Source organism: Ammospiza caudacuta, chromosome 1 (genome assembly GCF_027887145.1).
Source record: "Ammospiza caudacuta isolate bAmmCau1 chromosome 1, bAmmCau1.pri, whole genome shotgun sequence".
NCBI classification, from domain to species: Eukaryota; Metazoa; Chordata; class Aves; order Passeriformes; family Passerellidae; genus Ammospiza; species Ammospiza caudacuta.
This window is the reverse complement of record NC_080593.1, coordinates 98,519,535-98,542,264: the sequence shown is the minus strand read 5'-3', so window position 1 is coordinate 98,542,264 and position 22,730 is coordinate 98,519,535. Positions and strand designations below refer to the sequence as shown.

Here is a 22,730-nt window from a genome sequence, read left to right as displayed (position 1 = left end):
TTTTAAATTCTGTAGCTTATTCAGGAAATCCATCTCCACTTAAATTGCACTTTCCTCTGTAAGATAAAAAATTATTTTACAGTTCTTAGAATTTGAAGGTATTTAAGGGTTTAATTTTCTTTGAAAACACAAACATGACAAATACCCCATCCTTCAAGATAGATGAATCTCCAAAATTTGGAAATTAACTGTGAATGAAGTCTAAATATGTAAATCTTTTTTCATTAAATCAATTACGACTAAAGGTTATTGTGAGGCTATTTATGGTAGTCTAAGTGCCAGTGAACAGGAAATATAGAGTAATTTACATTTTATAACTCACTTTGTTAACCTGCAGGAAGGCAGGATGCAGCCACTATGCTCCCAGTTTTCAAGAGAAAATTTGATGGAAGGAAGTGCTGTCCTTTAAATAAAGACATAAAGCCCTTTCCTTAATCTTGAAGGAAGAAAGCTTATTCACAATATGAATATAGATTTTAGCCCTCAGAGTTTAAAAATTGCTTTGATTTTCCAGAATAGCAACATCAAATATAAGTATTTGCTTATGACATTGCTACAATTGCTTCCCACAACTATAAATTGTTGCAGAATACTGAGAAAATAACTCATTTTGGGATAAGCACAGCACTAAGGTTTACTGTAACAACAAATGTATTAGCAATTTGCCCAGATTTTTCAATGTGAATAGTTTCTTCAAGAACAAGCACAGCTTAGTAAAATAGAAATGTTTAATAGAAAACAAGCATCCAGATCTTCTATGGCCTTATTATATTGTACTTGCACTTCATGGAAGTCATGAAACTGCAGCCCTCATTCTCCTCATGAGATCCATGTGTATCCATGCTTTGAATGAGATCTTGCCATCCTTGCAAGAATGGTTACTTCCGTTAGAATTCATTTGGCATTGAATGCTCTCATTTTTTGTCCTTTTGAAACAGAAAAAATGGCAAACAATCTGCACTTTGACTTAGTGACTGATTTATGAGAAAGAGCATCGGGGTGAGTATGCTGAAACATAAGTCTCTGAAGAGACTTAGCACTTAGTAGTCTGAAGGAAAAAGACCTCACACTTTCAAGCCCAGTCAGCAAATGCTGACTTGCAGAGCTGTCTCCTGCCCTGCAGCTGAGTGTTCTACAATAAATACCACGGGATGGGCATGACAGCATTTAACAACTGCTTAGCAAAATACAGTAATTACACAACACAGTAAGTGGAAAAGAATCAAGTTTTGGTGGTCCATGCTTGCTCTTTGTTTGGTGGAGGGATGGGAGATAAGCCAATAATTACATTTCTAGTAATGACTTTACCCAGCCATAAGCATCACACTTATGGTCAGCTGAATTATATCAAGTCACACATAATTTACAAGCACTGCTAAACAAATAAACCACAATCCCCTCTGTCAGCAGAAAATACTTTCATCACCTGGTTAAGAAGAAAAGACTAATTACAGGTAGACATGGCCTTGCTATAATTCTTAAAGATGTTATTTGGGTTTTGCTTTGAATTAGCTCCCTTCTATCTGACTCTGACATAAAATAAAAGCTTTAAGTGTTGAGGGAAATTAGAACATCCTGTTAGGCATTCCATAAGCACGGCCAGAAAAACAGTAGTGCTCAGAGAACAATGTATTTTTTTTCCTCAAACTCTTTCAGCATAGAATACTGAAAAAGTTGGAGCAATAGTTACACAGTAGCACTTCAAAGGCCACACAGGCCTGGATAATAGTGGGGGGGAAGAGAGGGGAGAATTTGCCCCAAGCAAAAGATTCCAAGTCTTTAGAAACCAACAGATTTTGACTCAAATATTTTCTACGTTGTTGTAATGTAACTAAAATGGATGCACACACCCCATATCCTGAAAAAACTGCTATGTTAGCATAACTGTCACCTCTAATATCAGCAATTGAGCTCTTTTTCAATTGTTAGCATCTTAAAAAACATGCAGCAATTTGAACTGAAATCTTCTTCAAAACCACAACACACACCTTGCTGTTCTGCATCTAATATGTATAACACACCACAATTGCCACCATTTTCAGTTTTTAATCTGAGCATACACTCTGCACACCTGCAATCTTAAAAATTCCACTTCACTCACAGCAAATGCTGATCTCAGTTAAAAACCCCTTTATTAAGAACAATCCAAACCAGAAATTCTAATACTGTACAGTAATAATTTCAATGCATAATTTAAGAAAATTACTCAGTTTTCACATCTTTTCCCCTGTACATTCCTTCTTCTGTGTACATACTTTACATAGTAGCATAATTATAATTTCCCATTGGGATTACAGTACAAACAGTTTGAACCAGAAACAGTGCAATTTCTTTGGTTCAAAGAGATGAACTCCTTCCTCAAAGGCTTCATAAATTTCTTCCACAGCAAATCTGCTGCTGTCACAAATCTGTGAATCAGAAGTGCTTTCTTCAAATTTCAGGCTCTCATTGAACAAGCTATTCAATTTCAACATGAGAAGTTGACTGATGACCATTAACAATCAAGAAGCTGCACTATATTCTCTAAGCATTTTAAATGGTAGGCATGTAGTTCATTTTCTTCTGGCTGGGGAGAACCTGAAAGGAAAAAAAACCCCAAGATTTGAATTTCTAGTTGATTCTTAATACACAATTACTTTTCCAAAGATTGCATTAAATGCTTTGCAAGAACTCATGCTGGTTTATGACCTTAACCTCTGTTAAGTAACAAATCACATACTTTTACTTTATGTTGCAAAGTCTGTTTTAGTTTTACTCTTGGGTATGACAAAGCCGAAAAAGTAAAATAACAATAGCAATGTTGAAATATTTCCCCACGTGTACTCACAATAACAACCTACCATTTTAGCCCAATTATTACTGTCAAGTGATCAAAGTTTTACAAGCACAGACTAGTTGGGATCCTTAATGCTGGAATGTTTTAGTGACAATATTGATGACATATTACAGAACTATAAACCATAATAATGACAGTTGCATAAAATCCTTTCTATTCCTTATTTTGATACGTAAATTTTTATTGAATTAAAAATCAATAGTTCAGTCTGGGCCTTCATGTTCTATAGCAGTACATAAATAAATGGGTATTAATGTTATGAGGTGCTAATCTGTAAAAGGTACATATTTCTACCTTGTTGATTCAACAAGGTAGCAAAGTCTCTGATCCGTGGTAGTTCTGCTGTAAGGAACAATACAAACTTGTTAATATATTATCAGTATGTGAAATGTTGTACTGTTATGTTTAAGGGTTGACTTAGTAATGGCTAAATTTGAAACCACAGTACATTTTCAAAACTAATTCATTTGGGTGACAGCACAGGAAAAATTATGAGATGTTATATCAAAAACACACCTCCTCCTTATTAGGATACCAACAATGGTCAATGTAGAGAGAAAGTTTGTGGCAAATATGCTATGCAAATACTATGGAAACCTTGTATCATAAGCCCCTTAATCAACAAACCTATTTGAGTACATCCAGAACAATTTAAATTAGTAGGAAAGCTCATTAGCTTAAAAAGACATTACCATGTCCTTTCAAGATTAGACTAACTTGATGTGACTAACAACCAATAAACCCATTATTAGCTACTGAAGCTCCAGATCAGTGTTTGAACACTTTCCATACTGAATGTTCTTCAGCTGAATCTATTGTACTGCAGCCATTCAAACAAGAGCTATGTTCAGGTACTTAAGCAAAAATGTGAAGCTTTCAGAATGTCACTAACCCATGCCAGAATGCTTTAATGTGGGAACAGTGCTCTGTTCTGATCCCATCTCTGTGGCTCAACAGAGAATCCTGAGGCTGAGCACAGTTAGGCAAAGTCATTGCTAAAAGAACAATTTTTCTTATCACTAAATTTAAGATTTAAAGATTCACACAACTGGACTGTGAAAAGGCTTTTTATTGCAAGCATGATCAGACCTATACTTCAAAACTAACCTTGGTAATTATCTAAGGTGTTCACCTAAGGCATTTTTCTCCATCTCTATTTATAAGATGCCTAACTATAAGCCACATTGCTAATTGTGATTTTAGGGAAAAAGTATCCTTTCAAAAACTTGTAGCACAACAAGTGCTACAAGTGATGATATAAACTGAAATGTTTTAATGATGGAAAAATTAAGAATTGGCATTAAGTAGAAATAAGACCTACTTTTCTTCACTAAAGAATAAGCTTCATCTATTCTTCTCCTTATGGATGGATTCTTCAAAGTCACTTTTGCCTGTAGTACACACAAACACACAAAACACAATGAGATTTCTTGCCCACATGATTGCTCCTTAATAGCAAAGTTTAAAAAATTACAATAATTTATCAGATCATGAGAGGTAGGAATTTTTAGAATTAATATAACTGTATCACCATATAGACTGCATTTATATAAGAAGTCACAAATTACGAAGGACAAACTGCTTCTATACCATGTTCTTTAATCTCTCAGCCTCGGCAGCTATGCAATCAAAATAAAACAGAATGACTATTGTAAACTTTATGATTATTTACTTAGAGATTACTGTATTGTTTACAGCATAAAAGTATAACATTACAGTTTTTTCACAGATTTCTTAAATACTAACCTTCTGATAGTTGTGAAGCAAAGCCCAAAGCGAAGCTGCTCCTATTCTCTGAACAGCAGGACTGTTACTTTCCAAACAGGCAGACAGTACTGCAATTGCTTGATCTAATGAGACAAATAAAAAAACATGAAACCAAATGCATCTAGAAAATATAATCAAGAGCAATGCAAATATATTTACATGCCTCAGTAGATTGATGCTTGGAGTATACTTATTTTTATGACTAGTACTGGTATAGCAGAGGAATTACAGAAACTTTATTATCGATTAAATTTCAATATGCTCATAAAATCAGCACAGTACATTGAAAGAAGTGTTAAAAACAATATAGCAAAACAAAACCAAGTAATGCTACAAAGTTAAGCCACCAGTAATAAAACATGAACATTATGTATAGCTATCAGCTATGCTAAGGGACTAAGTAAGCTGTGAAACTGTTTTATAACTCCCAGTAGCCACAATTAGAGCCACAACAGGATGGATATTAAGACGTTTCTATTTCCCTTCATACTTATTATGCACATGATTTGCAACCAATGAAAAATATTTGCCACCTCACTTTAGGTGCTTTAATTTTGTAGAATTGCTCTGAAGCCAAACTCTTCCACTTTGCTTCTTCACTTCACAACAAAAATTCATAGATTATGTAAGTCAATAATGTATATTTAATTAAGGCAGTAAATCCACATCTTAAGAAAAATAAAAAGCATGGACACTATGGAAAACCTGCTGAGAATTTGAAACAAAGACAGAAGCATTCTCTCTGCAATTAAATGAGGGAAGGAAACATACCTTCTACAAACAACCAAAAAAAAGTTCTGAACATATTGTTACATTAAATATATATGCCATGACACAACTTTACCACTATCATAAACATTTTTTGTACATGACAGGATATAAAATAGTTTGTCTCAACATTGAATATTTGCATAAGCTAACAAAGTTTTGTCTAGTTGAAAGATAGGAACATCAATTACTTCAAATGGACTGATACAAAGAATCCTTCAACCCTCCCTGAAAAACTAGCAGTTTGAGAAAACCGCAAAAATCCTTTCATTCATAATTGGTTCTTATATCCAAATGATCTGCCTAATAACAAATCTTGATTTGCTTTTGAAAACTATTTATTTGGTTTTCTTTTATTATGTATTACTGTAATTGTCTCTCTGCCAAAATATGTATTCTGCAATTCTAAAAATTAATTTAAAAAAAAAAAATGCTCTTCTAAAATACAACATTGAGTTCTTGGTCAGTAACCCAAACTGCCATGAAAATACAGTCTTCTGGAAGCCATGATATTCTCAGAGAAAAACAGTTTGCACACCCTTCAGATACTTACCATTACCTAATATCTTCGGTTTATTAGCTGGACTAAAACATATGTTATGTAGAATAAGAAGTGCTAGATGTTGGCTGCTTTTGTGCTTGTATTTACACATTTCAATGATCTGGTCTAAAAAGCCATTTATCTTCATAACCATCTGTTGTCCATCTTCTCCAAAAGATATGTTCAGTAGCAGCTTTAGCCAGAGAGTAGACACGTTACCAGAATTTTTATTACTTCCTTTTGGCAATGAAAGAGATAAAAAGTTCTGCAGGAAGTTACTCTGTTAGAAGGAAGAAAAAGGGTTTCAGAATTTACAGTATTCCATGGCTTGTTTGCTGTTGTCTGACCTTCCAATCCACATACTTGACCTAGCATTATTAAATTTATACATTAAAGGCAACCCATTATAAGTCAACAATTTTTGAAAAAAATTACATAGAAAAAGAATCTGCTGCATGGTTAAAAAGTTGGTATGGTAACATACAGTTTCTTCTATAATAATATGCAGTGTAGATATATAAAAGTTGATCCAACACAATATATTTCTTCAAAGACTAATTCCCACACTACATAAGCTTTTTGCTTTGCACTCATTGTTTCTACCCAAAAATAAGCTAGTGACATTTTAAGTGAATCAATGCACTATTGTTAATGCATACTTGATTCCTTACTTATTATTGCATCCTATTGAAAAATGTTAAAGGAATCACAGGATGTCTTGAGTTGGAAGTGACTTGTAAGAACCTACAGCACCACTCCTCCCTTCACTGCCAGCCAGAGCAATGTCCTCTATTTTTGTAAGCTTTTAAGAAAAAAAACTGTGCATTGATATGACATAAACTATCTCAGCTTCGCCTCCACTTTAAGGAGATTGTGAGAAGATGAAAATCAATTCCCCTGTTGCAAGAGGGAGGCATTCTGACATTAATTCCTCTAATGAAAACGTCCTTTACTAAATATTCCCAGGCTCACTGAATCTTGACAATATACACAAGCATCTGGTTGAAAGCAAGCAACCCAGCATACAAACTCATTGTGGTTTTCTTCATGTGAATATAACATTGGTAATTTAATTTTCACAGAGGGAATTGATTATTCAGCATTGCTTACACTTATGAAAGCAGAGCCCAAGAGAGAGAAGGAAGTACTATCCCACTAGAGTGAAACTCTGAAGAGCATAAAAGCAACAACAATTCTCAGAATACAACAGCTACTACAGAAGAGATCTCATACTCTGTTTCTTTCAAAAAGTTTGAGTATTAGCCACTTTGCAATGGTATGACTGTGCTTTTCATAATTAGCATCCCAAAAAGGTTTATTTCTCCCTGCATTTCTAACAGGTAATTAGGTCCAAGAACAGAACATTGTTAATGGAGATCAAAACAAATTTTTGCAATTAATCAACTACTATAAAAGTTGCTAGAAATAAACTCACTTTTTATAATTTCTACTGAGTTAGCTCATCTTATCACGTCACTACTACAGTTGACTTTCTCAAGGTTTGAATTTATTTAAATTATCAAAGTTTAAGGGAAACAGATTTTTCAAAGCACATTTCATAAAACAGAGTAAGGATCATTCTATATACAACATATAAAAAGGAAAAGACATTACATACGTTTGTGTACTAAGAATAGATTTTTATCCAACATCCAATCATTGTTTTTTTTCTTAGAACTTTTACAAAGGTTATGTTTCCCAGAGCATACCTAATGATTCACACAATGTTTAATTTCTTGATCATTCACATGCAGTTTGTTCTACAGCATACTCACTTGCTTGATCCACTAGTGATTGCTATCAATATATGTGGGTATTAAAAATGGTACAACCCACTGAAACAGAGAGCTTACAAAAAGCTGTAGGAAAAATTGTCCAGACTGTGAATATGACTGAATTACACTCTGCTCTTAGGGAACAGTAACACAACTGAGAAGACACAATGGATTTGATTCCCACAGATGCATGTCTATATGATCACAGGACACTCCATATTAAAATATGAGTGTTCATGAGAAAGGAAACTGCATCCATTGCTAAAATACAGGTAGCCATTTACTTACCTTCTGAATAATGCCTTTACAGTCATGAGACAGAGCAAGGTTAGATATTAGACAAAAGACCACCTGCTGAACTGGGCTGTTATCATTTGACACATGAGAAGCCAATTTCAAGATGTAATGCATTAATGAATTGCCAGCTGCACTTCGTGCAGAGGGAAGTGATGATTGTCCACCACTGGCCCAACAAAGTGAAGCACAACCTTAAAGCAATGAGACATTTATCATATTAGAAATGCAGATATGTATTTAAAAGAAAAATCAATAGTAAGAACAGTGCAACTGCTCAAACACTGAGATGGAACTTTTCAAAGGATTTGCTAGGTATCTTTTCTTTGAACCCCAATGAAGTCAATCAGACATGCTATGAATAGAATTGTGGCTGAATGTAGCACTTTAGTGGAATAGGCGTCTACTGTTCTATTGTTCTAGAATGTAAGAGGTGATTCTGCTGTTAAATAGAAGCTATTGCTCCATCTCAGAAAGTCTCTTTAAAAGCCAGAACATATATCTAATTATACAAGTATTTGGAGGTTGAATCTGAAGGGATCCTCTGAAACTGTCTCAGAAAAAGAGGTCTCTGTATAATTTGAAAGGATTAATATAAGTTTCTTAGAATATTTTTCTGAGAAATATAAGCGCTGTCTGCAGCTGTCACTACATTGTACAACAGAAGAATGCACAATCCTGTGCTACAGAGCTACAAGTTTGAATTATTACAGCAGCAGGGAACAGCCTGACCTAGTACAGATAAATGCCTTCTGCACAAATATAGATATATGTGCTTTTCTTTAGTGGCACTGGCCATCAGCAACAACAGGTAATTTCTTACACAGCAAAAGTAAACAAAAATGAGACAATGTTTAACTGTGACAAATATTTACATGCATTTCTCTGACTACACTGAGGAGGAGTGGTTAACCAGTTCAGAGTAGGCAAATTTGGGACACCCCATAAGCCAGCTATTCCCAATAGAAGGAAAAAACATGATTGATCAGAGAGCACGTGCTCTTATCAGCAAGGAAAATAAAAATGCAGCCTAGAGTCACGTCAGCTTGATTTCTTGCACGTGGACAGGACAGTACATTTTTATTTTTCACTCTGTAGCTGACTAATACACTTCTTCAGCTCATATTAAAGAAATTCTTTATGAAAAAAGTAATTGCAAGTTCATTTAAGGTCTGGAGACATTAACTTAAAATAGTAATATTTTAACCATTAACTATTTATTTTAACAGTTATGGTATCCTGACAGGGAGAAAGGAACAGACACTTTTGTGTCTCTTTAAACTACTTGCAAATCATTATTTATGATTTGCTAAATCTAAATAACTAGGATATGGAAAGAAAAAAATCCATGCTAGAAGAAAGTTCAGGCTTCTAGCAGTGGGGATAATTATCAATGGAAATAAAAGGTTTGATCAATTTAAAAGGAGATTTCTTATGAAAAATATACAAATGCAAGCTACTGAGTCCAAGGCATAAATAAACTGAAGAAACTTAATACAAAATTGAATTTGAATGACTATTTCAAAACCAGAATTATTCTCAATAAGGATTGATGTACAACCCATACAAAGTGCTGATACACTGTTCTCTATTAAAGAATTCCTAGAATAGTACTTCTATAGTATGTTACTCAGTTTGGCAGGACATTCAGCAAAACCTTCAAACGTAATGGTTTGAATTAAATGCTATTTAATCCTTTAGTACAATTGCACTCTTGCTAAACTCAACAGCTTGGACCAGACCTGAACAAAAGTCTGGAATGTATTAAAATCAAAACTCTTGATGGGCTTTGATGGAGCAGTGCTTTTACTTTCCTCTCACGGTAGCAATAAACATTCTTTTCCCTTTATTAAGCTTTTCTGTCTTAATTATTATGGTAAAATACTTTGATGTATTCCACCACATAGTGACTTTCATACCTGCAGGATAGTTTGCAGTGTAGACACAAAGCAAATGCAGAGCTATTTCCATTGAGGAATCATCTGCTAAAAACCATGGCCACAGAGAATGCAGAACAGGAACAAGATGAGCTTTGAGTGCTGCCATCTACAACAATATGAGGAAGAATTTCAAATACAATCAGTCCTTTGAAAATGAAATGTACAATGAGAAAACCATATTTTTATCTTATGGTTTAAAAGACTGTACAGAGAACCGACACCATCATTTCAACCACCAATGAATTTAACTCTACGCCAGTACAAACCAGCACATATCTTAATTACTGAAAGATATGCAAACAAAAGTAAAGTTTTATTCATTCCAAGTGTTCTTTTTCAAGAGCTCTCTAAAGTTTTATTCAACTCCTTCTAAAGTAATTATTGGAATTCAAAAAGCATGGAAATACAAGAGTGCAGTTGTATACAGAGTAAATGATAGAAATCTTCAGTTATCAAACTCCTTCAATCCTCCAAGCAATTCTTTCTGCAGATCCTGATCAAAAACAGAAAAACTTTCCACAATAATCTTAGCTGTGGTTATGGCACAACCAAGTCATGGGGACTTCAGGAATAATCAGACGGCTTACTCAGCCCCAAGTGTTCTGTATACATGCCCTGGAAAAGGGGTACTCCTGGTAAGTCAGGAAATCTTGTAGTTTTACCACTGCATTTGCTAAAAGTAGCCCAAGTCGTATAAACAGCACAAGTAACACAATGACAAGAAAAATTAAACTGGGAAAGTGGAAATAAATGTGTGAATGGTATCAGCAATAAGAAAGAGGAAGAGCAGTGATCAGAAAGAACAAACACAGGATTGAGTGAAAACAAGTAATGTAGTATTTTCCCCATGGAAAAAACAAGTAGGTAGAATGGAAGTTGAAAAGAAATTGAAAAGAACAGAGGAAAAAAACACAAGAATAAAATGAAAATACTTTCAAGATTTTGACAAGAAAAATTATTTTATAATACACAGATATGAAAACAAAATTGTCTTTTGGAGGATTAGTACAATTTCACTCAGATAAAGAAAAATAAATAGCAAATTATTTTTTAGATTTTATTTTGTTTTTCTTGTTTTGTTGGGGTGGTTTTGGGGTTTTCCTGTCTTTCAGAAAGGAAAAAAAGGTACAGAGAGGAAATAAATTTCTAAGATCTGAAATGTATCTCCATGCACCTTTCTGGTGGCCCCACACTTTTCTCCACATCCATTTTTCATGTTGTATGCTTTGAAAATTATAATTATTGACTTACAAAAAGCAGAAGTGGATATAAAAGATAACAGCCATCTGAAACCATTGGGAGACGATGTTTCCACATGAACACTAAGTTCCTAATAGATATGTGAAGTATTCTTAGGAAGTGGGAATAATAATAATGAAGAAGTATTTCTTGCCATTAATATAAAGTTTAAATTTCGCCAGCTTGAAAATAACTTCAAAGCAGAAAAAAAAAAATTATCTTCATTCAGTAACTAAATGTGTTCATATTACTTCAGTATAAAAATACTTACTTTGCATTCTTCATTTTGAAAGAGGCAGTTTCTAAGGAGCTGCATCGAACACCTTAACTCCTTGATAAGGTAATCCTCCTATCCAGGGAAAAATAATTGAAGATCATCAATGTAAGACAGAATGAATTTTGTACAAGGAGGAAAGATATTTCAAAAGAAGAAGTGCAAATCTAAGGTATCAGTGTTTGGGTCGCATCTGCTCAGCACTTTTCTTCTGATTTCACGTAGAATTCATCTCAGCTGGCTTCAAGCACATTTACTAAAGACATTTATAACCAGTAACCTATTATCCTTATCTCTCTTCATAACCCACAGAAACTATTTCTAACGGCACCAATGTGACCAAAAGCAGAAATCTGTACGGTTGAGCTCCATTTCTCTTACAACTAATAAAGAACAGGTGGAACCTTCCTGAGTATTTGTTCCATCCTAAAGCACACGTCTAAAACAGGTCAAATGAATCATTCCCTAGAAGAATTTCTTTTTCTTCCTTGGATGAAAACAAGGTTAAATTAGCTCTGTCTTTCAGACCCTGAGATGAGCTTAGTTGAAGCATGGTGCTAATAATGTTAAGGTTGTGGGTTTGACCTCTATATGGACTATTCATTTAAGAACTGGATTTGATGATCCTTGGGAGACCCTTCCAACTCAGACTATTCTGTGATCTCTACAGCAGGTCAGGCCAATCCATCCTTATATTCCCAGGATCTTAATTTCCTATCCTTACCTATAAATATAGAAGCTATAAATAACTTCCAACCTGATAAGACTACTACAAAAATAAACACAGACCTTTGGACAGTGAGGTGCTACCCTGAGATTCAAGTTACAAGTGAACAAAGAATCTACCTTCTTGACAGAGCTGTGACACTACAGGGCAGTGATGGCTGCCCTAACTCCTTTAAGGGTGACATACTAAACCACTTCTGAAAGATTACCAAATTTCAACAAGCTTGTTCACCACAGGATACTATTCCTGTCTTATCAAGCATAAAGGAACAAAAACGTAAAATAGGACTCATACTTAATCTCAGACAAGGTGAAGAAACAATGCATGCTTATAAATAATGATGTGCTTACACATCATAAATTATGTGTTTGATGCCATTTAGAGATGAAGTACTCTGCAGTACAGCCCACTGCAAAAAGGTTAATGAAAGCCAGGTGTAGTAGATCAGGAAGAAATATACAAGTCATTATTAAAAATACATTTTATAACTGGATTGTCTCACCACTAATCAAATAAAATGCTAACACTAAGACAAGACTCTTAAGACAAGAATTCTTTCAAGGAATTCTCTATGTATTAATTTAGTTAATAAGTAAAATAGTATTAAAATGCCACAAGCAGCAACTCATATTTAGTGTACAAACTTCTAAGAGGTTGAAAAAGTTATGGATTGCATCAATAGCATTGTTTAGATGTATTTATTTCAGGATATCTTGCTTTTTACTACAATAATATTTTGACATGATTTTTGAAAGTTTGACTACTTCTAAATACTTTTCATGCTCTTTATTAGCATCACACTAATTATTGTGAAAGAAAAGGAATATCAAGTAAAACACCTCAGTTGACCTGAGAATGAAGCTAGGTAAACACACTTTTCCCAATAGTTAAGAGTCAGAGAAAGGAGAAAAGAAAAGAACTTTCCTCTGAGAGTTGTGCTCTGAAGTAGATGAAGTGACAGTTTTGTGAATGATCAGCTAAATCTACCACGAGAGCAATGTCTCAGTGTCCCCCACATGAAACTGTCATTATGTACCACATAAGATGAACAGCACACTTACATATGATGCAACAACCTACAGTCCCAGCCAAGCAGGAAATGTGTCACAAAATATTTTGCCAATCTTTCAAAGAATTTTCAATTAAACATAAGATGCTTTTCTGAACTTTCTCAGAGGCTTCTTTCCTCCAATTTCATTCAAATCTCAAGGTCAAACTCAAATTTTTTTAAGAGCTCATTGTTATAAAACACAATTTCATACTCTCACAAATCAAGGCTAATGTCTGTATCAAAACCTCAGAGAAAAATACTATTTAGCTAAAGCAATGCAGAAATACCCTACAAGCAATTTCTGATTTATGTGGGAGTGGACAAGATATCAAACTTGACAGCAGAGTTTACTGCCTGTATTTTATTAATTCTCTTAGATGAAAGTGGCAAAAGAACAAGCAAATTGCAACAAAAATCGTATGAAATTGTTGTATCATGGCAAGATATAATTTATGTATATATGTGGTAAAGAAGACTTGGGTGACATGAGAGCCTTGAAGAACTGGAAGGCAGTTTGAAAAACAAAGGCTAAATAAATAAACTGTGAATGGAGAGAAACTACTGGGAATGCAGACAGTGGAAGAACCACAAGTAGGAGATTAAAAAGACCCAAAATTGAAAAGAAGCTAAAAAATCAGGGACAATTGAGTCTGATGACAGAATCTGAGATGTCCAGACAAACTCTGAAGGAGAAGAGAAAAAAAATAATACTGAAAGCCAGATAATAGGAAAGTAAAAAAGCTATTATTTACATGCACAAGCAGAATGGAACTAGTTTTGGGATGGGAGGGAGATTGACTGATGCAAGAACAGACAAAATCAACATAGCTAGCACTGGTTGAAAGACACTGAAAAAAACAGCTTAGGAAAACAAAAAAATATTATTGTGGAAACAAGATGGAGAAAATTAGTTGTGTTACATAGGGCCATAAAGTCAAGACTGAAAGTCCAACTAAGTTTGAAAACAATACTCTGATATTGCTATAAGATAAATATAATGAATTACAAATATGACAGATTACAAAAGGATGAGATGCGTACGTGAGTGGATGTCTGAAAGTGAATTTTGAACTCTCAATCAGCCTACTATTTGCTGCTTTCAGCCAGGATGGACTAGTTGCTTATTCTGATAACCTGGACTAAAAGTAGGAAATCCTGAATCGTCCAATTCATGAAAAGACATGAAACAAAACCAGTAATTCAGAGGCTGATCATGTTGTACTTCCATGTAGACTACTGAGTTTAGGCAAACGGAAACTTGGAGTTCTGGACAGAAAAGTTAGTGGAAAAAAGAATTCCTCAAAAAAGATTGTCCCTCACAGAAAGAAATGGGCTCAAAAAGAAGAATATGAAGATCCTAGTTGGAGGAACAATCTGGCAAATGGGAGAAGATCCTGAGGACCAGAGAGAGGCATGGAAAAAACTACCAGGACATGCCCAGGGGCTTTGTCCAGTGAACAACCAGCTGGGCTGGGCAGCTGCAAAGTATGAACCAAGGTGATTTTCTGTCTGACATTCCTGAAGTAGCAGTCATCTCTATGTTGGAAAAGGTAGTTGAGACTAGTGAGACCTCTGGGTGGAAGTGTGTGAGATAATTAAGTTGGTAGAAGTTCTAACATAATTGAATTTTATAGAAGCTCCAGCATCTGGATCCACTACAAGCTGTCATTTACTTTGTCTCATCCAGGACACAGGCAAGCACTATCTGCCTCAAGAAAATAAACAAACAAAAGAAAGCTGGGGAGTGCCTTATCCTATCAGTGTTCTGGTTTTATAGCTACCTTTCTTCTCTGTGCTTTCCCAGGCTTTAGGGAATCCAAATTCAGCTGTGCGTGGATGCGCTTCATGTTTTCTATACAGCTGTCTATCAGGTCAGCTGGAAGACAAAAAACCAGTAACATTTATAATGACATTCACAATCAAAAATGTTATATTAAAAACCAAAGTATCCTTCTGGCAATGATCTTCTTGTTCTCTACTTGATATCAGGAAGTAGCAAACGCTTTCTGAGATTAAGTGCATCTACCTGAATGCTCTCAAGAAGCAAGAATACATTTGAGGCCTCTTGCAACAAAGTCCCATGAGAGGAATGCCCAAAGGAAGGACTGGTAAGATTGAGAGGGGAAGATGATTTGGGTGGAGCAGATAATAACTAATAACTCTTCAAGATATCTTCAATGATACTGCTTAAAAGTGAGAAACTTCAAGAGATTAAAGCACCAATTTATTTTACCCAACCTTTCCCTAACAACAGCAGATTTGCTGCATCCTTTGTGAGACAAAGCAAAGCAACCACTCATGTGACTTAAAGGGCAAAACGTAGAGTTAGGGTCTTTTCTTTAGATCTAGAGTCTTTAAGTCACTACAAGACGATGGAGTGATTATGTAAGTGGAGAAGGTAAGAGCTACAGATATTGTCTGGGCATCTGTAAGGATTTTGACACGGTCCTTTACAACATCCTTCCAAACTGGAGTTATGTAATTGACAGGTGGACTGCATCGTGGATGAGGAATTGGTTAGATGGTCACACCTAGGGGGTAGCAGTCAATGGATGAATGTCCAGATGGAGAGTGGTGACAAGTGGTGTCCCTCAGGGATCCATATTGGGACCAATAGTGTTTCATGTCTTCATCAATAACATAGTGGGATTGAGTGTATCTGCAGCAAATTTCCAGGTGTCACCAAACTGAGTAGGGCAATTGACACATCTGAGGTCTCAGATGCCACCCAGAGGGACCTAGACAAGCTCAAGGTCCAGATGGACCTCATGAGGTTCAACAAGGTCATGTGCAAGGTGCTGCACTTGGGTTGGGACAATCCCAACTATCAATACAGAATGGGGAATAAAAGATTGAGAACAGCCCTGCCAAGGTGTAATTAGGGCACATGAAAGGCAGACATGGCCAGGCAATGTGAGCTCACAGTCTAGAGGGCCAAGTGCATCATGGAGTGCATCCAAAGCAGAGTGGTCCTCTGCTCTGCTGGTGAGACCCCACCTGGAACACTGCAGCCAGCTGTGGGGTCCTTAGCACAGAAAAGACCTGTTGGAGCAACAATAATCCTGAGAGGGATCTAATATATCTACGAGGACAGGCTGAGAGAGTTGGGATTGTTCAGCCTGGAGAAAAGAATGGTCCATGAATGGTTGCAGCCTTTCACTTAAAAGGAAAAGCTTAAGAAAGATGGGGATAAGCATTTTAGTGGGGCCTGTTTTAAGGGGTAATGGTTTTAAACTAATAGAGGACAAACTTAGACTAAATATGAGGAAGAAACTTTTTTACAATGAGGATGGTGAAACAGTGGAACAGGTTGTACAGAGAGATGGTGGAAGCCCCAACCCTTGAAACAGGTTGGATAGGGCTCTGAGTAACCTGATAAAATTGAAACTGTCCCTGATTATTGCAGGGGGGGGGTGACCTAGATGGCCTTTAAAGGCCCTTCCCAATGCATTCTATGATTCCATGGTAATGGGATAATTCAAGTTGGAAGAGATGGCCTCCAGAGGTCATATACCCAACCTTCTCCTCAAAGCAGAGCAAGCTCTAAGCAGGCAAGGTTTGCCTGCAGCTTTAGCCTGCACTGTCTTGAAAATGTCCAAAGACAGAGACAACAGACTATGTCTAGCAGTGCTTTAGTGCCTTCAAAGGGCAAATGTTTATTTATAGGCAATTTGACACTCATGGTTCAATTTATGCTCATTCTTTCCATCCTCCTATACCATGCACTGCTGTAAGAAACCCATCTCCAATTTCTTCAAAAGCTCATAGGTCCTCCCAAAGCCTTCTTTTCTCCAGGTAGAACATAAGTCAACTCCATCAGCTTCTTCTCTAATGACAAGTGAACACAATCACCCTGATGGCCCTCTGGGGAACCTGTTCACGTTTGCTGACATTTGTTGTACTGGATCCAAACTGGATGCACTATTCTAGATTTAGTCTAACAAGTGGTAAGTAGAGGAAAGAAACTTTTCCCCTTGATCTAATGGCTGTGTTCCTGTTAATACAGCCCAGGATGCTGTTAGCCTTCACACATTCAGTTTGCTGCCTACCAGGCCCTCTTTTCAGCTCTCCAGTCAGCCTCTACTGCTGTACTTTTGAGGTGTAGGACTTTGCATTTTTAACTCAAAGCAGTCTTTAAGAACTACACAGGTAATGCTAGAGCTGCAGGTATCTTTAGAACACTGCTTTGAGCCCCAGAACCTGCCTTCCTCTTTTCTAAGGTCTGTGTTGCACAACAGCAAGCACAACTTGATGGCTGCTCTAGCACAGAATGATGCACTTCCTGCAGTGGAAGTGCCTCCACAGGAAGCTGGAACTTAGATGATCTAGTAAGTTATCAACAGAAGAAATGGCCTGATTGTAGTAAGGGCTGAGTACACAACCAATACACTCAGAAAGAGCAGAAAAGGTAAGACCTGAAGTTGAGTTTTCTACCACTATAGGGATCAGACATTGCACAGATCTGTCTAAGCTATCAATGTCAGTGTAGGTTACAGAGTGGAAAAAACAGAGATGTAAGTTACAGGAAAGCACCCAAGACAAAGTGCACTTGGACAAATCAAAAGGCATAAAACACATGATGCATGAGAAATGCAAATTCACCGTTCTCCCATGTTCTAGAGGGCACAAGAAGCCTGTGATTAGAAGCTGGTTTACTACTGTGAAGGGAAGAACGTCCTACTTAAACTGTAAAATGGGACCAAAGAATCAGGGAAGAACAAAGCTGAGAAAAAGAAGTCTCCTCTTGTTCAGGGACAGCCAGAACTAAAAACACAGGGTATACTTTCACCAACACAAGTATTGGAAGATACTGCCAGTAAAAATCCCCAGTTTCTAATGGATGAATATACCATTAGTAGTTAAAAGCTAAGAGGTCTCTTCTTACTCCAACACAGACCTGTGACTTCACCACAGGGTTTTAAACTGGCTATAACATAATATTTCATCTGCAGCTGAAACTTTAATTATTAATAAGATTTCTTAGTGAAAATCCGAAAAAAAAAACCAAAACAACCCTGCCACTGAAACCTAGGTTTTCTGCTTTGAAAAAAAAAATTACAATCTATAGGTCATATGTAAAACACCTGCAAGCATTTGATTCAAATATAATTAAACATAAATTTTGAAATGCTCACCTTCCAAAGCACATTTCTGGGCATTTTTGCTGACAGCTAACAGAGATAACAGTGCATTTGTAGCAACTTCTTTCAGCACATCCTTTGAAGATTTTCTTTCACAGTCCTACAAAAATGCAATTTCATTACTGAATGAAGAAGTGACCATATGAAAAGCAGCATTCACAGCTATAAATAGATTGTCAGAATCTATATTTTCATTTGGATGATTTATCACTATATTTCTAAACAGAGTTCTCCCTCCCTATATTCATGTTTATAATCAGTCTGCAAAGTGTTTTGGTTTTTTTTTTTAACTAAATTTTTTTAAAATTCAATCTTTCTTCTTTTTCTCCTAAGCCCACGCCTCTTATTCTTTTCTTAACATTCTACTTTTCTAAGGCCTAGATTCCAAATCCTGGCATTCCATTGTTTTCCTAATATTCAGGAATAGGCCTGGTATTGCAGACAACTCCTGATATGTCTTTAGTGCAATCTCACTTTCCTTCTACACAATGATGATGAAGAGATTAAATACAGTGAAATTACTTCCAAAAAAAATCACTGACAGTTATTTTAGATACTTTTACTAACCAGTGAAAAATGGCAGCTTGTCTTATTGCGAGGCCTTTGTGAGCATCACCATATTTCTAATAACCTAAGTATAATCTCTGTTTTTAAAGGAATATTTATTTGGAGTCATATAACAAGATAGTTGTTGTAAGACAAGGAGCACTCTGTGCTTCATATATTATCCACTACAGAATTTTATCTATCCAGCAATTTTCCCTAAAACACCATGCCATTTCTGGTGTCCAAGATAATAGAAAATACCATCCATTGCAATCAGAAAAATACTGGAAAATAAGAATAGTTGCTGGATCATAGTAAAGAGAAAAACATATTTTGAAGCTAGCCAAAAATACAACATCTTAAGCAAACCTTAATACTTCAGACAGAAATCTCATGAGTACCTATCCATATCTCACAAATTTTAATTCCACATACACCATGTATTAATGGACTAATAATTTTTTCAAATTTTCATTTGCAATAAAATATCAATGTATGCTCTAAGGTCATAATTTATTGAACTGTTCACAGTAACTAGGGGTGAGAATGTCAAAGGATACAGAATAGTAAGTTAATAATTAGAAAAATCCCAACCCTTCATTGATAAGGAAAACTGACACCAAATAAAAGCACCAAAGCATGGACTGAGTTCTGTGTTTATAACCAACAAAAAAGAAACTTACATTTAGACTACAACAATTTTTATTAGATCTGGTGAAATCTCAAATCTAACAGCATTACAAGAATGTTTGAAGTAAATTGACTGTTTTTCTGTTCTGACAGGAGATGGTTTCTTTTCAAATTAAAAAATTTAGATGTTTGAATAAATGCTTGAAGTTTAAACTAATTGACACAAGCCAGGAAAGAAAAAAATTTGGAATTCCAGCAATCTTGCATAGCCTAAGATGAAGATTTGTGACTTACCCATTCAAAGGCTTTGGCCCTAATAAATTTCTAAATGTTTTTACTTTTTCTTAATATTCATTTATACCTTAGAAACAGAAAACATGTTTCCCTATCAACCTCTTGGGTATTTTCCTGTAAGTATTATGTGGCAGATTAGAACTGGTCCAATAATTAAGGTGAGTTGTCTTATATCTGTATCTTTTTCAAAAGTTTTAATTTCATCTTACTATTTTCTAAATTTTATCTTGAACACTAGCAAAATTCTGTTCTTTCTTGAAGCATGCTCCTTTATGCATTTTTTCTTACACTGCCATAAAGAACTGCAGTTCATAACAAAAAAAGAAAATTTATGTCAAGCATAGGGAGCACAAGTAATTAAGAATTAATTAATAATTAATTATCATTTGAATGGAAAAAATAACTCTAGAAATTTATAATGCCTTGTGTCAAAAGATTCTATAGTTTTAAAATATAATAAAAGTATTAAAATGAGAGTAGATACTGAATTATTTTTTGAAATTATGTTGCATAATAAATTTAAGATGTCCCATAAATCTGGCTATGTTAGTCTTCACCTACTCTAATTTAGTTGCAGGGGAGATCACAGTCTTTCTAGTATACTGTAAGGTTCGTATCTAGGAAAAAAATGCGAGGGCCAAAATTTGAGAGACTATATATAGATTATGATTTCCTTCTTAATTTTATTTCAATCTTAAGCACACATACACAAAGATTAACATTTGCATACACAAAACAACCAAAGCCTTTCAAAGTCAGCATGTGCACTTACTAGATTTCTTGTATGTGATAATGAATTCCAAGTTGAGACCTGGTCTACTAATATTCACACCTGTACACTGGGTATTAAATTAGCATTTGCCACTGCATATATCAGCTATTCTGTAGATTTCATGTATTTAAGATGATTAATGGAGATGACTGTTTGTTTGAAAAGCCTCTCTTCCCTTTCTATGTTAGCCAATTATTTGCTTGACTGTTTCTCTTTAAAAGTGCTTCTCCTGAAGAAAGTCCAGAATCTTTTGGGTTGTTTTTGCATTTTTAATGGAGTTTTGTTTAGGTGTTTGTTGTTTCAATAGGTTACTTTACATCCCATGGGGTCATCCCACTGTCCTCTCAATGATCACTGTAAGGGGGTGTAAATAAATACATGCACTTTGACCTAAGAAACTGAAGCTGTTTCTTTCCTAATTCTGTTATCCTTTTGGGGAGATCATAGCAGCCCTGTAAGGACCCAGAGAGCATAGGCTATCTTTTGAACTCTTTTATGAACAAAATGCAATGTCTGTCTACATCTCTGAACAGTTAAAAAGCATGTTAAAAGCTGATGTCTCTTAAAATACTCAAACTATGTCTAATGTTCTTTCATTGACTGGCTGCACTTCATTTTTCATTGTATCAACTTCTTCTGCTCTCAGCACAAGAACGGTCCCCTGGCACGGACTGATAAGCAGTTATGTACACTTGTATGAAATCAGAGGAATGTTACAACATGTCTTTATCAGACATACTCTTATGCAACCATACTTTTTGTGCCAGAGCCAAGAAGTTTTGTTCCAGGCACATATGCAAGCATTAATACAAAAACCCAACAAGATATTTAGCAAACTATGGGATTTGAACAAAATGTCCCTGTTTTGCTTGAGTCCCTGAAAATCATGTCCTCACAGGAAAACACTGTGTCCTGAAATTATCTGAAGTTAGTTGCCAAAGACATAGAGAATTCTGGGTAGGTGGCCTGTAGAGTGACCAAGACAGACCCTACTGGGAAGTTTTTCCTCCCTGGAAGACAGCAGGTTGTCAGTGGACAGAGCACCATGCCCCAATAGATACAATAGATCCACAGTGCTGCAGCAGAGCAGGAAAGAAGCACAAAGGTTGTGACAGATACCAGGACAAGTCTTGGTAGGAGTAAGGTTATTCAACAAGAATTCAGCATCCACAGGAAGAGAGGAGATGAATACCAAGAGAGCATTCTTTTGCTCACACCATCCAATATATGACCAATTAATGTCAAAAAAATATGCTTTACATAGTAAAATAGTAATAAGATACTTACTAAAAATAGTTGTAAGGCAATGACTTCAGAACAACAGAAATCATAAGTGACATTTTATATAATGTGCATCATTCAGAAAAAAAACTACACTTCTAATCATAGATCGCTATGATTATTACAGTGACAATCTGCACATAAATTACAGAATATAGATAAAAGAACTAAGTTGGAGGGAAAATAAGACACAAATTTCACATATAATTTGCTTACTTCTACCAACCTGTAAATAAGGGAAGGATTAAATATAAAGGAAGTAAAAGAATAAAAAATGCAAAAGTATCTCCTACAATCACACTGTCAAATTTCAAGTACCTGAATAATTAAAGCAGTAAGCTGAGTTACTGATGCCTGGCATTCTTCAGTGTGATCCAGAAGAAAGCTAATAGTTGGATTTTGACACACACTCTGTTTATCCTGGAGCGGTTTTCTTCCTTCCTCATTCAAAAGGACAGAGAGGAACTGTAAACTAGCCACATATAAAGCAGCATATGTGGTAGACAGATGAATACAATCAGAAATGGTATCTAAAAGGTTAAAAAAATGAAAATTTTTACATTTCATTATGAATAAAGCTCAAGTATACTTTAGAACACAGAAAGACTTATCAAAGAAAGCACATGAACCCAGAAGCAGTTATACTGTGCACCGTACAAGGAATTCTACAAATTCTATGCATCTTATAAGTCTTCAAAATAATCTAAGAAAGAAAAGTTTGAGTTTTATAATGGTTGAATGAATTAATTGCTCTGCATTCATTTGACTATAAAACAAAAAAAGCAATCTCCATTTCACTCAAATCCCTTATTTGTCCAGCAATTTTTTGAACTCTCCTTATTTTATCAACAGCA

At 35.4% G+C, this 22,730-nt stretch overlaps 1 protein-coding gene across 1 annotated transcript in view; it reads right to left on the bottom strand.

Moving 5' to 3' along the window:
• Positions 1–2,192: 2,192 nt before the first annotated feature.
• The window catches only part of RTTN (rotatin), a 79,940-nt gene continuing 59,402 nt past the window's right edge, over positions 2,193–22,730 (bottom strand). Inside the window, 10 exon segments of the mRNA XM_058804595.1 lie at positions 2,193–2,577; positions 4,158–4,227; positions 4,583–4,686; positions 5,925–6,192; positions 7,976–8,175; positions 9,901–10,027; positions 11,432–11,509; positions 14,991–15,088; positions 18,348–18,453; positions 22,195–22,406. Coding sequence (XP_058660578.1) covers positions 2,495–2,577; positions 4,158–4,227; positions 4,583–4,686; positions 5,925–6,192; positions 7,976–8,175; positions 9,901–10,027; positions 11,432–11,509; positions 14,991–15,088; positions 18,348–18,453; positions 22,195–22,406 — 1,346 coding nt within the window. The 3' untranslated portion in view covers positions 2,193–2,494.